This window comes from Physella acuta, unplaced genomic scaffold, assembly GCF_028476545.2.
Source record: "Physella acuta isolate Inbredline_101_S28 unplaced genomic scaffold, ASM2847654v3 ptg001322l, whole genome shotgun sequence".
Classification (NCBI taxonomy): Eukaryota; Metazoa; Mollusca; class Gastropoda; family Physidae; genus Physella; species Physella acuta.
In genome coordinates, this window is record NW_026732837.1 from 416,918 (window position 1) to 431,143 (window position 14,226).

Consider the following 14,226-nt stretch of genomic DNA (forward strand, 5'->3'; position numbering starts at 1 on the left):
TCTGCTTGCAGGCCACTTTTAATATTAGACAAATAAATAAGGCGGTATGTTATTGTTATCTTTATTATTACCAAGTATCGATGACGTCATTATTATTGTGTATTGTTTTCTGCATTAGATTTTAAACTCTATATTTTTACTCTAAAATCAACGACATCGTTTTTTTATTGTGTATATTTTTTCCAACATTAAAATTAAAACTTTGTGTTATTTCATTTTGATAAATTCCTATTAGTTTTAAGTGACGTCACTATGTAAATAAAGTATTTGTTCTGAACTTTTTACAAGTGAATACATCAATAAATTAATTATTGTCTTTAAATAAATTTGTGTATAACATTTGGGGAAAAAAGAACATTTTCTCTACATAAATGTTATTTACAGTTCTACACATAGTGCATATGCTCACATCTAGCGGAACAGACAAACAAACAAACAAAAAAATACAAACTTTTCACTCTTAGCAGTAGGCCTATATAGATAAATGAGAGCCGATCTTATAACTTATAAAGAAAGTGCTGACAATATTTGATTTCTTTTTTCATAGACAGATAATAACGCTTAATCTAATACCTCATTTATGTACCTACTCCTTTTATATTTTAAAAGTTCTATTGATTTTAATGAAAATCCTTTTAAATCTAGCTTTTATTCTCCAAACCAAATTATAAAATGCTTTTCTGGCATATATTCTGCTGCCCATAGTATTTTATTATAATGCAAAAACCCGCTATTCTGCTAGTGGTAAACATTTTTAAAAGTAATTCTAAGAAGGTCACTGAAACTAAGATGACAAAATGTCTGAAGTCATGCGTCCAGTGTGGACAAGATGTTGTTAGCAAATGGTCCCAGGTTAGCGGGCAATACTACATTATAAGCCTAGGCCTATTAATATAGGACTAATAGTTACATTAATTTATACATCATTCCCCAGTCACAGATGTTGTTCTTATTGTTAAGTCCATATTATGCATGAAATTATGCTATACTGCTATAACCTGTAAGGCTATGCTAACCCAATACATAGATCTAGTATTTATTTATTAGTAGGGCCCTAATAGAATCTATAGGGGCCTAAAAAAACAATAACATTAACTTATCTCGACAGCTCTACAAAATTAGTTTAATACTTTCTTCTCGCACAAAACTGACTGATTTAGATCTACCAGGTAACCTGAGTTTAGTTTGGTTCACAGCCAGTAACTAACGAGATTAGGGAGGCACAACGTTCTCCTCTCGACCATGACGTCATTTCAATAAACCAATATTTGATGATTTTGTATAGGCCAATATGTAGCTAAATATAGGCATCGGGTATTTAAAAATAATCTAACACTAGCAAATCCACAAAACTCATTACGGATGATTATAGATACCGGTGTCCGATAATGGAATCTTCTTTAAAAAAGGGGTGTTAGGTTGTTAGTAGTAGTATTGCAATCTTGACTAATTTATGGTTAGAAATTAGGGTTAGGCGTATGGGTGGACCAGGGTTGAGGTTAGGGTTAGGGACAGGGTTAGCATTGACATTAGCCAGCCATGTGTGTATTTACTATTTAGTTAACTACCAGTAACCTAACACCCCTTTTTTAAAGAAGATTCCATTATCGGACACTGGTGTAAACATTCTCCCCTAATTACAATAAAACAACAAAATAATAAATAAAAGCAAATCCACAAGAAAAATCAAATAAACATTTTAAAAGGTATAGCCTTACCGCAAGTTACCGCATTTACCGGTATATATAGGACTTATTTTAATCAATTTTTAATGCAGGCTATATGAGTGTGTGAGTTTCTTCCGAGGAACCCCCCCCCCCCAAGAGAGTCTACCCCCCTCCCAAACAAAATGGGATTTATATAGATCTAGAAAATACTTTTACAAAATTTACAGTGCCCCCCCCCCCCCCCCACTTCCAATTAATTAGGCCTAATTTATATAAAAATAGGGGCCTAGGACTATCTAGATTCTAGATCTAAGCCTGATTCTAGACTAGATCTAGAATCTGTCTGTAGAACTCTAAATCTAGAATAGATCTAGATTCTGAATCTAGATCTCTTGATCATCTCTAGAGATCGGGGGGGGGGGGGGGGGATTTCGCTCGGGTGGTCTAAATTCTAAAATTTTCTAAATCTATTTTTTGGAACAGACGTCTTATGCCCTACCTGATTAGCTTTATTGAATTGTTTTTTTAATCCAGCAAAAGACATTTTCTTTGTTTTTTATTACTACCACGCTAAGGAATTAAAATCATTTGAGAACAGATGTCTACACGGCCACTATTCACAACTAGCCTATATTTAACTTGCTAGTAACACAGCTACTCCTAAATAACGTGACGTCACGTTGAATACGAGTCCCGCAGTAAAAGATATGCTGCGTAAAATATTTTATTTACGTGTGTCGTTTGATTGCGCTTTTTGTGTAGGCTTTTTATTTATTTGACGAATAGGCCTACATTTCCACAAAAAAATTATTGTTAGTCATATATAGATCTACTGCATAAGAACAATATATATTTAGTTCCATCAAATTCTTCATTGTGCTCTTATATACTTATACAGCCAGTAGGTTGCAAAGATATTAGATTACGAGAAAAATGGCCCGTTGAGGAAGGATACACCGGGCGCTAGGTTGATAGAGCTGTCTCTTTTCTCTAAACTAAAACCAACCCACCCCCCACACACACCACCCCCCACCCCACCCCTCCCACCCCCTCCCACCCCCACCCACCCCACACAACACCCCCCCCCCCCACCCCCACCCAACCCCACCCCACCCCCACTCACCCACCCCCACCCCCACCCCCCAAAAAAACATGTCTACCGTCCCATTCAACGAATTATAATTATATACTTTTTCCAGTGTCCGCCCCCTCCCCGAAAATTCTACCCCCGCCCCCGAAAATTTCAAGTACCCCCACCCCTCTCCGGGGAGGAAAAAGTCTGAAAGAAACACTGGTGTCGCGCTTAGCCACTACGCGAAGAATTGCATTAAAGAAATTGCGAGAAAACCACTTTTTAGATTAGACACATTAATTAGGCGGTAATTTTATTATAGAGTATCGATGAGGAAACCACCCCACCCCACCCCCACACACACCACCCCCACCCCCAACCCCCACCCCCCACCCCCCACCCCCCCACTCCCAAAAAAATCATGTCTACCGTCCCATTCAACGAAATATAATTATATACTTTTTCCAGTGTCCGCCCCCCTTCCCGAAAATTCTACCCCCGCCCCCGAAAATTTCAATTACCCCCACCCCTCTCCGGGGAGGAAAAAGTCTGAAAGAAACACTGGTGTCGCGCTTAGCCACTACCCGAAGAATTGCATTAAAGAAATTGCAAGAAAACCACTTTTTAGATTAGACACATTAATTAGGCGGTAATTTTATTATAGAGTATCGATGAAGAAATTTCTTTTGAGTTGGGGAGGGGGGGGGGGCTCAGACGTTCTTACGCGTGGGGTGGGGCTTCGCCCCTACCCGAAGAATTGTATGCAAGAAACTCTTCACGCAAACCATTTAGATTAGACAACATTTCCTTTTTATTCAATGTTTACGCGATAATCAATGACGTCATTATATTAATGTGTGCACTTTCCGCCTTGAGATTATTTTCAACTCTATGCTAAATGTGTCGACGTCATACTTCGTTTTTCGAATTACTATGCAGGTTTTTAATTTGCTTGTGTTTTCTCTAGAGCGTTCTTGTCAGACAGATAGATACATAGATAGATACATAGAGAGACAGCGAAACTATTATTATAGACGAGAAAAATGGCCCGTTGAGGAAGGATACACCGGGCGCTAGGTTGATAGTGCTGTCTCTTTTCTCTAAACTAAAACCAACCCACCCCCCCACACACACCACCCCCAACCCCCACCCCTCCTACCCCCACCCACCCCACACACCACCACCCCCCCACCCCCACCCCCACCCCCCAAAAAAACATGTCTACCGTCCCATTCAACGAAATATAATTATATACTTTTTCCAGTGTCCGCCCCCTCCCCGAAAATTCTACCCCCGCCCCCCGAAAATTTCAAGTACCCCCACCCCTCTCCGGGGAGGAAAAAGTCTGAAAGAAACACTGGTGTCGCGCTTAGCCACTACGCGAAGAATTGCATTAAAGAAATTGCGAGAAAACCACTTTTTAGATTAGACACATTAATTAGGTGGTAATTTTATTATAGAGTATCGATGAGGAAACCACCCCACCCCATCCCCCCCCCCCCCAAACAAACCACCCCCACCCCCAAACCCCACCCCCACCCCCCACTCCCAAAAAAAACATGTCTACCGTCCCATTCAACGAAATATAATTATATACTTTTTCCAGTGTCCGCCCCCTCCGCGAAAATTCTACCCCCGCCCCCGAAAATTTCAATTACCCCCACCCCTCTCCGGGGAGGAAAAAGTCTGAAAGAAACACTGGTGTCGCGCTTAGCCACTTCGCGAAGAATTGCATTAAAGAAATTGCGAGAAAACCACTTTTTAGATTAGACACATTAATTAGGCGGTAATTTTATTATAGAGTATCGATGAAGAAATTTCTTTTGAGTTGGGGAGGGGGGGGGCTTAGACGTTCTTACGCGGGGGGTGGGGCTTCGCCCCTACCCGAAGAATTGTATGCAAGAAACTCTTCACGCAAACCATTTAGATTAGACAACATTTCCTTTTTATTCAATGTTTACGCGATAATCAATGACGTCATTATATTACTGTGTGCACTTTCCGCCATGAGATTATTTTCAACTACATGCTAAATGTGTCGACGTCATACTTCGCCTTTCGTTTCACTGTGAGAGTTTTTAATTTCCTTGTGTTTTCTCTAGAGCGTTCTTGTCAGATAGAATTTTTGCTTATGTTTTCTCTAGAGCGTTCTTGTCAGACAGAGCGTTCTTGTCAGATACATAGACAGACAGCGAAACTATTATTATAGACGAGAAAAATGGCCCGTTGAGGAAGGATACACCGGGCGCTAGGCTGATAGTGCTGTCTCTTTTCTCTAAACTAAAACCACCCCAGCCCCCCCCCCCACACACCACCACCCCCCCACCCCCCCCCACCCACCCCACCCACCCCCACACCACCCCCCCCACACCACCCCCCCCACACCCCCCACCCCCCGAAAAACATGTATACCGTCCCATTCAACGAAATATAATTATATACTTTTTCCAGTGTCCGCCCCCTCCCCGAAAATTCTACCCCCACCCCCGAAAATTTCAAGTACCCCCACCACTCTCCGGGGAGGAAAAAGTCTAAATTAAAACCACCCCCCCACTCACCCCCTACCCCCCCCCCCCTACCCCCCCCCCCCCCCCTCCTCTAAAAAAACATGTCTACCGTCCCATTCAACGAAATATAATTATATACTTTTTCCAGTGTCCGCCCCCTCCCCGAAAATTCTACCCCCGCCCCCGAAAATTTCAAGTACCCCCCACCCCTCTCCGGGGAGGAAAAAGTCTGAAAGAAACACTGGTGTCGCGCTTAGCCACTACGCGAAGAATTGCATTAAAGAAATTGCGAGAAAACCACTTTTTAGATTAGACACATTAATTAGGCGGTAATTTTATTATAGAGTATCGATGAGGAAATTTCTTTTGAGTTGGGGAGGGGGGGGGGGGGGGGGCTCAGACGTTCTTACGCGGGGGGTGGGGCTTCGCCCCTACCCGAAGAATTCTATGCAAGAAACTCTTCACGCAAACCATTTAGATTAGACAACATTTCCTTGTTTTCAATGTTTACGCGACAATCAATGACGTCATATTACTGTGTGCACTCTCTGGTTTGAGATTATGTTCTACTCTACGCTAAATGTGTCGACGTCATATTTCGTTTTTCGAATTACTGTGCATGTTTTTATTTTGCTTGTGTTTTCTCTAGAGCGTTCTTGTCAGACAGAGCGTTCTTGACAGACAGCGAAACTATTATTATAGACGAGAAAAATGGCCCGTTGAGGAAGGGTACAACGGGCGCTAGGCTGATAGTGCTGTCTCTTTTCTCTAAACTAAAACCAACCCACCCCCCCCACACACCACCCCCACCCTACCCCCCACCCCCCCACACCACCCCCACCCCCACCACACACCACACACCACCCCCACCCCTCACTCCCACACACCACCCCCTCCACACACCGCCCCCCACCCCCCACCCCCCCAAAAAAAAACATGGCTACCGTCCAATTCAACGAAATATAATTATATACTTTTTCCAGTGTCCGCCCCCTCCCAGAAAATTCTACCCCCGCCCCCGAAAATTTCAAGTACCCCCACCCCTCTCCGGGGAGGAAAAAGTCTGAAAGAAACACTGAAACCAACCCACCCCCCCCCACACACCACCCCCCCCCCCCACACACCACCCCCACCCCCCCCCCACACCACCCCCACCCCACCCCACACCACCCCTCCCCACCCCTCCACCACCCCCACCACCCAAAAAAGCATGTCTACCGTCCCATTCAACGAAATATAATTATATACTTTTTCCAGTGTCCGCCCCCTCCCAGAAAATTCTACCCCCGCCCCCGAAAATTTCAAGTACCCCCACCCCTCTCCGGGGAGGAAAAAGTCTGAAAGAAACACTGAAACCAACCCACCCCCCCACACACCACCCCCCCACCCCCACACACCCCCCCACCCCTCCACACCCCCCCCCCCCCCCCCCCCCCCCCCAAAAAAACATGTCTACCGTCCCATTGCAAGAAAACCACTTTTTAGATTAGACACATTAATTAGGCGGTAATTTTATTATAGAGTATCGATGAGGAAATTTCTTTTGAGTTGGGGAGGGGGGGGGGGCTCAGACGTTCTTACGCGGGGGGTGGGGCTTCGCCCCTACCCGAAGAATTGTATGCAAGAAAATCTTCACGCAAACCATTTAGATTAGACAACATTTCCTTTTTTTCAATGTAGAACCAATGACGTCATTACATTACTGTGTGCACTCTCTGGTTTGAGATTATGTTCTACTCTACGCTAAATGTGTCGACGTCATATTTCGTTTTTCGAATTACTGTGCATGTTTTTATTTTGCTTGTGTTTTCTCTAGAGCGTTCTTGTCAGACAGAGCGTTCTTGTCAGACAGAGCGTTCTTGACAGACAGCGAAACTATTATATAGAATACGAACTTTTGCCAGCAACAAAAAATAGATAGATCTAGATCTAGATCAATCTATCACAAGTCGCATACAGTCCTTTCTGTTTTCAATGTAGTAGACAATAGGTGTCGCGGAATTGGTGGAGGGGAGTAGTAGGCTCCAGCGGGGAGAGGACAGTGTTTCTTCCAGACTTTTTCTCAGGGGGGGGGGGTACTTGATACTTTCGGGGGGGGGGGGGGGGTAGGGGGGCGGTCAACATTTTTCGGACAGGTGGACCCTAGTAAAAGTGGGGGGGGGGGGGGGGTAAGACTCTGGAAGAAACTCTGGGAGCGGACCGCACCGGGTGACACCATAAGACAATAAGGCAAAAAAATTGGTAAAATTTAGAGGAGAGAAATGCTTTTTGCCAATTCAATTAATTAATTAAAGAACACGTTGATGATCCCGACAAAGGGAAGGGGGTAACATATGACGTAAACTTGCTAACTATGGAGTGAAAAAAATGCTACATCCAGATTTATTAAATTGACGCCCGTAGGCATAATTGGAGGAGGGCTGTGGCACTAATCGCAACGTTCACTTACAAACAATGTACTGATCAGAACGAAATTAGCTTATCAGTGCTAAATTCCGTATTAACATCACACGAGTGTGAAATTGTGAATGAGTTTGTGGTGGGTAGGGTAAAACAGTAATTGTAATTTTGAGTGTGCAATTTGGCTTCAGTAATTTCGTCTAATGTCTATAGTAAACTCTTATATTAGATTTTGTATTGATTTGTTAATGTTATGCATGATTTGTGATTTGATTAATGGGCTATTTTTCTATTTATATTTAAAATTATGTCTGGTGGAGTGTCTGTAAGCGAATCAGGGGCTATAATGGTAAGGTTTTATATTAGAACGAGCCGACCCGCGGCGTATCATACGCCGCTATTTAGTTGTTTTATTTTCTACTTTTTCAGTAATTCATAATTCAGTAATTCATAATTTGTGAATTCGACAGTACCAATGCTGCCACTGAAAATATTTGTTTTAAAACACTATCAGTAGGTCGTTAAGGACGATAACCCCCCCCCCCACCCTCCTTTCCCCCAACCCTTACCCTACCCCCCCCCCCCCCCCCATGAAAGCAGCCTCCTCTTGGTTACCTCCCTAAGTTTAAAATCGTTTCAAACTAAATTATCTGCCCCTAATAAACGCGCCTCTACTATTGTAAACATTTAGCGTGAGCCTCAGCTCACCAGACCATGTGGGGGTGGGGGTGGTAGGGATATTCTTAGAGAGGAAGATAGGGGGGGGGGTGCTAGGCGCGCTTACAGCTTGGTGTTTTCTAGGGTATCCAAGAATATATATATATATATATATATATATATATATATATAATATATATATATATATATATATATAGTTGCCAAACGTTTTGAAATAACTATTTGTTAATTAACCCATGTCCTAAATCAGTACGGTCCTTACATTTGATTTTTTTTTTTTTGAAAATGGAGTAGGTTGAATAGGTAAAAGTTTGATCAAACATTTAGTATACACATAAAAAGTAAAGAGCTTCTAGCGGATTCAAAGATTCGAAATATCTCTTTGGTTGCTATAGAAATCATTTTCCCATACATTAAAAATAGAGCTTGTAGTTTAGCCCACAAGTTTCAAAATTTTAAAAATTCATCCAGCAAAAAATAAATAAATAATAATAACATTAGTAAATTGATATAAATCTATACACAACCTAATGTACATACATACACTCGTATATTGCATATACGCACGCACGCACAAACACACACACATACACACATACACACACGGCCAGAGCAGTGAGATTGAAGCATCGGAATGCAGCGAGAGTAAACATTTGGCACTTAATAAATATAAGATCGGACTGGGGAAGTTCAAAACAACGGTTCGTGGCCGTTAGTTCAGCGAGTAGAATGTAGCATTATTGCGAGCATGGAGTGAGGTACATTTGCCTTGATAGAAATAGCATGATTTATTTTTCTAGTTTTCAAAATCTAACTAATATTTATGTGTATAAACACATCTTATTTTATCATCATACTAGCGACATCAACAAATATAAACATAACGAAATTGTGGTTCAACACCTTATTGCAAGGTACGCAACTTGCACAAAACTTGAAGGCAAAAGATTTTGTTGAGTTATTGTCCTTACCATCGTAAAAAAAATTTTCCCTTAGTATCCGAAGTTTGTAGAAAGTCTTAGTAATAGTGCAAAATATCGAAATCGAGATTTTTTTTTTTTGAAATCACGACGTTTTACATCCCCTGAGTCGGAGAAACTTAGTTTGCAATTTTGCCCTTATGTCTATGTGTCATGTGTCTGTCTGTAAATGCGATAATATATCGTTTCGGTTGTGTTGGCGAAATTTCATATATAGGTATAATATCAAATTTGTAGTTCTATATAAACTTTTGAATTATTTCCGGTAACCGGAAGTGGTACATCCAGTTTTGGAAAAGCCATTAACTTAAATAAAGTTTGGTGGACGAAATTTTAAACAGGTATATTAAATCGGTATATGTTCTTGTTTTCTTGATTCTTTAAAATTTTGAGTGATTTCGGGTGAACGGAGTATTGATTTTCACTATTTCTGAATTTTTTTTTAATCTTTTCAGACCGATTTCTTCAAAGTTTTTCACTCAGATCTAGACTCGATAAACATTGAATCGTAACATAACATTTGGCCTGAAGTAGATGTTTAATTAATTTTAAAAAATTAATCTAGATCTATCTTTTCTTTGGAAGACAGCTAATTTTTCGCTCTATCGTACACACATTGTTTATATTCATGTGTTGCGCAATTCTTTTTTTTTCTTCGCGATTCTATTCTATTAAAAAATGTTACATGCTAGAAAATTTAGGGGAGATCACTCCCGCTTTTTTTCTTGATGCATATCGAAATATATTATTTAATTTACAAACGTGTTATGTTATTTTATCAATAAGATTTATATTAATCTTATAGCTATTCATTCTCCTGTGGATTCTCTAGAAGTACAATTTTATGGTTTATTTTTACCTACAAAGGAGTGTAATTTAAAGCGACAAGAATTTAAATTAATTTATACTGGTACATCCTTTGAGGTTTTTTAAGACGATCCTAAATAATTAATGTGTATTTTTGAAAAAAAAAAGAGGTAGAATATTAGGATTGGTATGGTAAAATACCATGGCGTCACTCCCGAAAAAGGTTGGGGCTAAATGTCCCCTTACGAAACAGAAAATATTAAATTTGTACATAAAAATATATATTTTGACCAGTGTCCGTCCCCTCCCCTAAAGTTTCAATTGACCCCCCCCCCCCCAATCGGATAAAAAAATCTGAAAGAAACTGTGGCAAACATTAGTATCGCTACTCTATCGGCTAGAACATTCTTTGCTTGCATATCACTCAAGAGAAATTATTTTTAGCTTCTCGGGGCACCGTTTTTTTTAAAAATATTTTTTATTGTTCTTTTTTCTTTTGGCACTTTTATTTTTTTACAACCGGCTTTCAATTTTCACTTAGACAAAACCTCCGAAACATTTGAAATCACGCAAAAAATGTTGAGACCCCAGATTTTTATGAGCAGTCTCTTGTTTTTACAATTCTTCTAACAATTTGGCAATACTAATTGTTTATACGTGTTTTCTGTCGTCGTGAATGGATGCTGCCTGACTACATCAAGATTTCTTTCATTTGGAAACCATTGAGAGTTTTTCATTGTCACAGACACAAGTCCTCACTTGTTAGCCCACATGTCATTGACTACATCAACTATGGTTATCTGTTTTTTGAGATGTGTATAGCTAGACTTGACTCAAAAAGTTGATATACATATTTATGTTACAAGACTAAGTGTTAAGATGACATTTTAGTGAACTTATGAAAATTCCACATAAGCATTTACCAGAAATATTCACCAGTATAAAAACTAACAATTTTTAAAATTGTATGCGCTAAATAAAAGGTTTTTTTAAAACGTTTATAAGAAGTAGTTACTTCAGTTTATAATTAATTTATTTTCTCTACATTTAAAATAGTGATCGCCGATGAACTATTTAGAATATCATTTTTGGGCGCCATTTCACTGCTGTGACTAACTGGCATTTAATCAGAAGTGTGAAACCGTGCATCGTAAAATCACGTGCCTCAACATAAATGGCATCTACTCTACTCCTCCACCCCCCCTCCACCTCCCCCTCCACCCCCCCTCCACCCCCCCCCCTCCACCCCCTCACCGTATCTCCTACTCTACCGCGACGGCGTAACATGTTATTACATTTTTAAAATTTAAAATTTGATTATTTTAAATATAAAATAACGCTTTGTGTACCCTCTCCATTAATAAGTAAAGTTCCCTTTCAAACCAAACGGTCTACGGGGCAAGTGAAGTAGAGTTCACTTGTTTCACCATCGCCACTATAAAGTCGAAATTGTATGTTTACAGCCATAATGTCCAACAAGCCAGTAGCTACGTGAGTAAAACAAGACAAGCTTGTTAAAAGAAATCTTTAAAAAACTTTCTGTAGTAAAGAAAGATGGTTGGGGGGCGGGGTTGGAAACCAGGATGGGGTGGGTGTAATACAAACCTGGACGGGGTGGGCTGGGGAAATAAAATGTCTAGCGTGAGTGAGAAAAGCAATTGTTTCGAATGAAATCAACATGGACGGACAACAAATCTCGTGGTGTGGTGATGACACCAGCCTGAGCGAGTCTCGTGTACGGCCGCGAGATTACCATCTGTACTCACGCCGACACTTTCATCTCAGATTCCCCTCCCCCCTCCCCTCCAGACCCGACCCAGCTTCTCACGTGCATGTAAAAGTCTTCCTGGCGGAGATTTTGTTAAACACTTTTTTTATCATGCTTGTACAGTTGTACATTGTCAGAAACAATACAGTCTTCGTGCTACCTTATGTCTACAACTTTTTGTTTTACTCTGAATTTTTTTTGTGTTGTAGGTATAGAAGTAGACGTGGTGTATCAAACATACACAGATGTTTGTGTATTTATACAAAAAAGCAACAACAACACTGGGCTAGCTAGTTGGAACACTAGCCCTAAAAAAACTAGTTGTAGCAATAGTGTACTAGCCCTCACAGAACTGGTTGGAGCACTAGCCATCAAATAATTGATTGTAACACTAGCCCTCACAGAACTGGTTGGAGCACTACCCCTACACAAAAGGGGTTGGAGCACTAGCCCTCACAGAACTGGTTGGAGCACTAGCCCTCACAGAACTGGTTGGAGCACTAGCCCCCACAGAACTGGTTAGAGCACTAGCCCCCACAGAACTGGTTAGAGCACTAGCCCCCACAGAACTGGTTAGAGCACTAGCCCCCACAGAACTGGTTAGAGCACTAGCCCCCACAGAACTGGTTGGAGCACTAGCCATCACAGAACTGGCTGGAGCACTAGCCCTCGCAGAACTGGTTGGAGCACTAGCCCCCACAGAACTGGTTGGAGCACTAGCCATCACAGAACTGGCTGGAGCACTAGCCCTCACAGAACTGGTTAGAGCACTAGCCCCCACAGAACTGGTTAGAGCACTAGCCCCCACAGAACTGGTTAGAGCACTAGCCCCCACAGAACTGGTTAGAGCACTAGCCCCCACAGAACTGGTTGGAGCACTAGCCATCACAGAACTGGCTGGAGCACTAGCCCTCGCAGAACTGGTTGAAGCACTAGCCCTCACAGAACTGGTTGGAGCACTAGCCCTCACAGAACTGGTTGGAGCACTAGCCCTCACAGAACTGGTTGGAGCACTAGCCCTCACAGAACTGGTTGGAGCACTAGCCCTCACAGAACTGGTTGGAGCACTAGCCCTCACAGAACTGGTTGGAGCACTAGCCCTCACAGAACTGGTTGGAGCACTAGCCCTCACAGAACTGGTTGGAGCACTAGCCCTCACAGAACTGGTTGGAGCACTAGCCCTCACAGAACGGGTTGGAGCACTAGCCCTCACAGAACTGGTTGGACCACTAGCCCTCACATAACTGGTTGGAGCACTAGCCCCCACAGAACGGGTTGTAGCACTAGCCCTCACAGAACTGGTTGGAGCACTAGCCCTCACAGAACGGGTTGGAGCACTAGCCCTCACAGAACTGGTTGGACCACTAGCCCTCACATAACTGGTTGGAGCACTAGCCCTCACAGAACTGGTTGGACCACTAGCCCTCACATAACTGGTTGGAGCACTAGCCCTCACAGAACTGGTTGGACCACTAGCCCTCACATAACTGGTTGGAGCACTAGCCCCCACAGAACGGGTTGTAGCACTAGCCCTCACAGAACTGGTTGGAGCACTAGCCCTCACAGAACGGGTTGGAGCACTAGCCCTCACAGAACTGGTTGGACCACTAGCCCTCACAGAACGGGTTGTAGCACTAGCCCTCACAGAACTGGTTGGACCACTAGCCCTCACATAACTGGTTGGAGCACTAGCCCCCACAGAACAAACCTGACACCATGCCACGAAGGGAACTGTCACCGTTCAGTTGCTGCACTCCAGTTTTTTCACCCTTGACAAGTCACGTGACGAGTGGGTCACGTGGTGTGTGCCAATCCCATTGAACGCTTACAGCATACAGCACTTAAACTACAACCAACCAATTAAGAAATATCAAAACGGAATTTTTTAATTAAAAAAAAAACTTTATTAAAACATTAGCATTTTCCAAATAACGTTTTGTGTGGTTTCCTTTCATGTTTGGTTAATCTACAATAATATTTTTGGTAGATGAGATTTTTAAATTATTATACCTAAAATCATTGGTTATATTTGATTTTAATATACAAAAATACAACTGCTGTCATCTCTTGAAGCATGTTTTTTTCTCGATGTTGTAGATCTACAACATCTTGACTCAACGAATTTCCCGTCCCGTATTAAGCTTTTACGTATTTTGATAAATTTTGTTGTTACTTATCACTTTGAATAAAATAAAAATCCAATTAAAACGTTAAGACAGCAAAACACATATACGCTTAGGGGATATTTAAAAAAAAAACCCATCGTAAGTCGAGAAAGGGAGAGAGAAAAAAAAGCCGGATTTTTCCGGTACAGTCAACTAAACGTTATCTATAAAATCGAAAGTTG

At 41.6% G+C, this 14,226-nt stretch overlaps 1 protein-coding gene across 10 annotated transcripts in view; it reads right to left on the bottom strand.

Annotated features, from left to right (window-relative positions):
• The window catches only part of LOC131958372 (endophilin-A3), a 130,176-nt gene that overhangs the window by 20,018 nt on the left and 95,932 nt on the right, over positions 1 to 14,226 (bottom strand). For 5 of the 10 annotated variants that reach the window (XM_059323381.1, XM_059323378.1, XM_059323377.1 and 2 more), the window contains exon 1: positions 2,167 to 2,361. In XM_059323381.1, the coding sequence (XP_059179364.1) occupies positions 2,167 to 2,211 (45 nt within the window). In that variant the 5' untranslated portion in view covers positions 2,212 to 2,361. Of the gene's footprint in view, positions 1 to 2,166; positions 2,362 to 14,226 lie in introns of those variants that run through there. The other 5 variants (XM_059323382.1, XM_059323379.1, XM_059323383.1 and 2 more) reach the window with 2 other exon arrangements.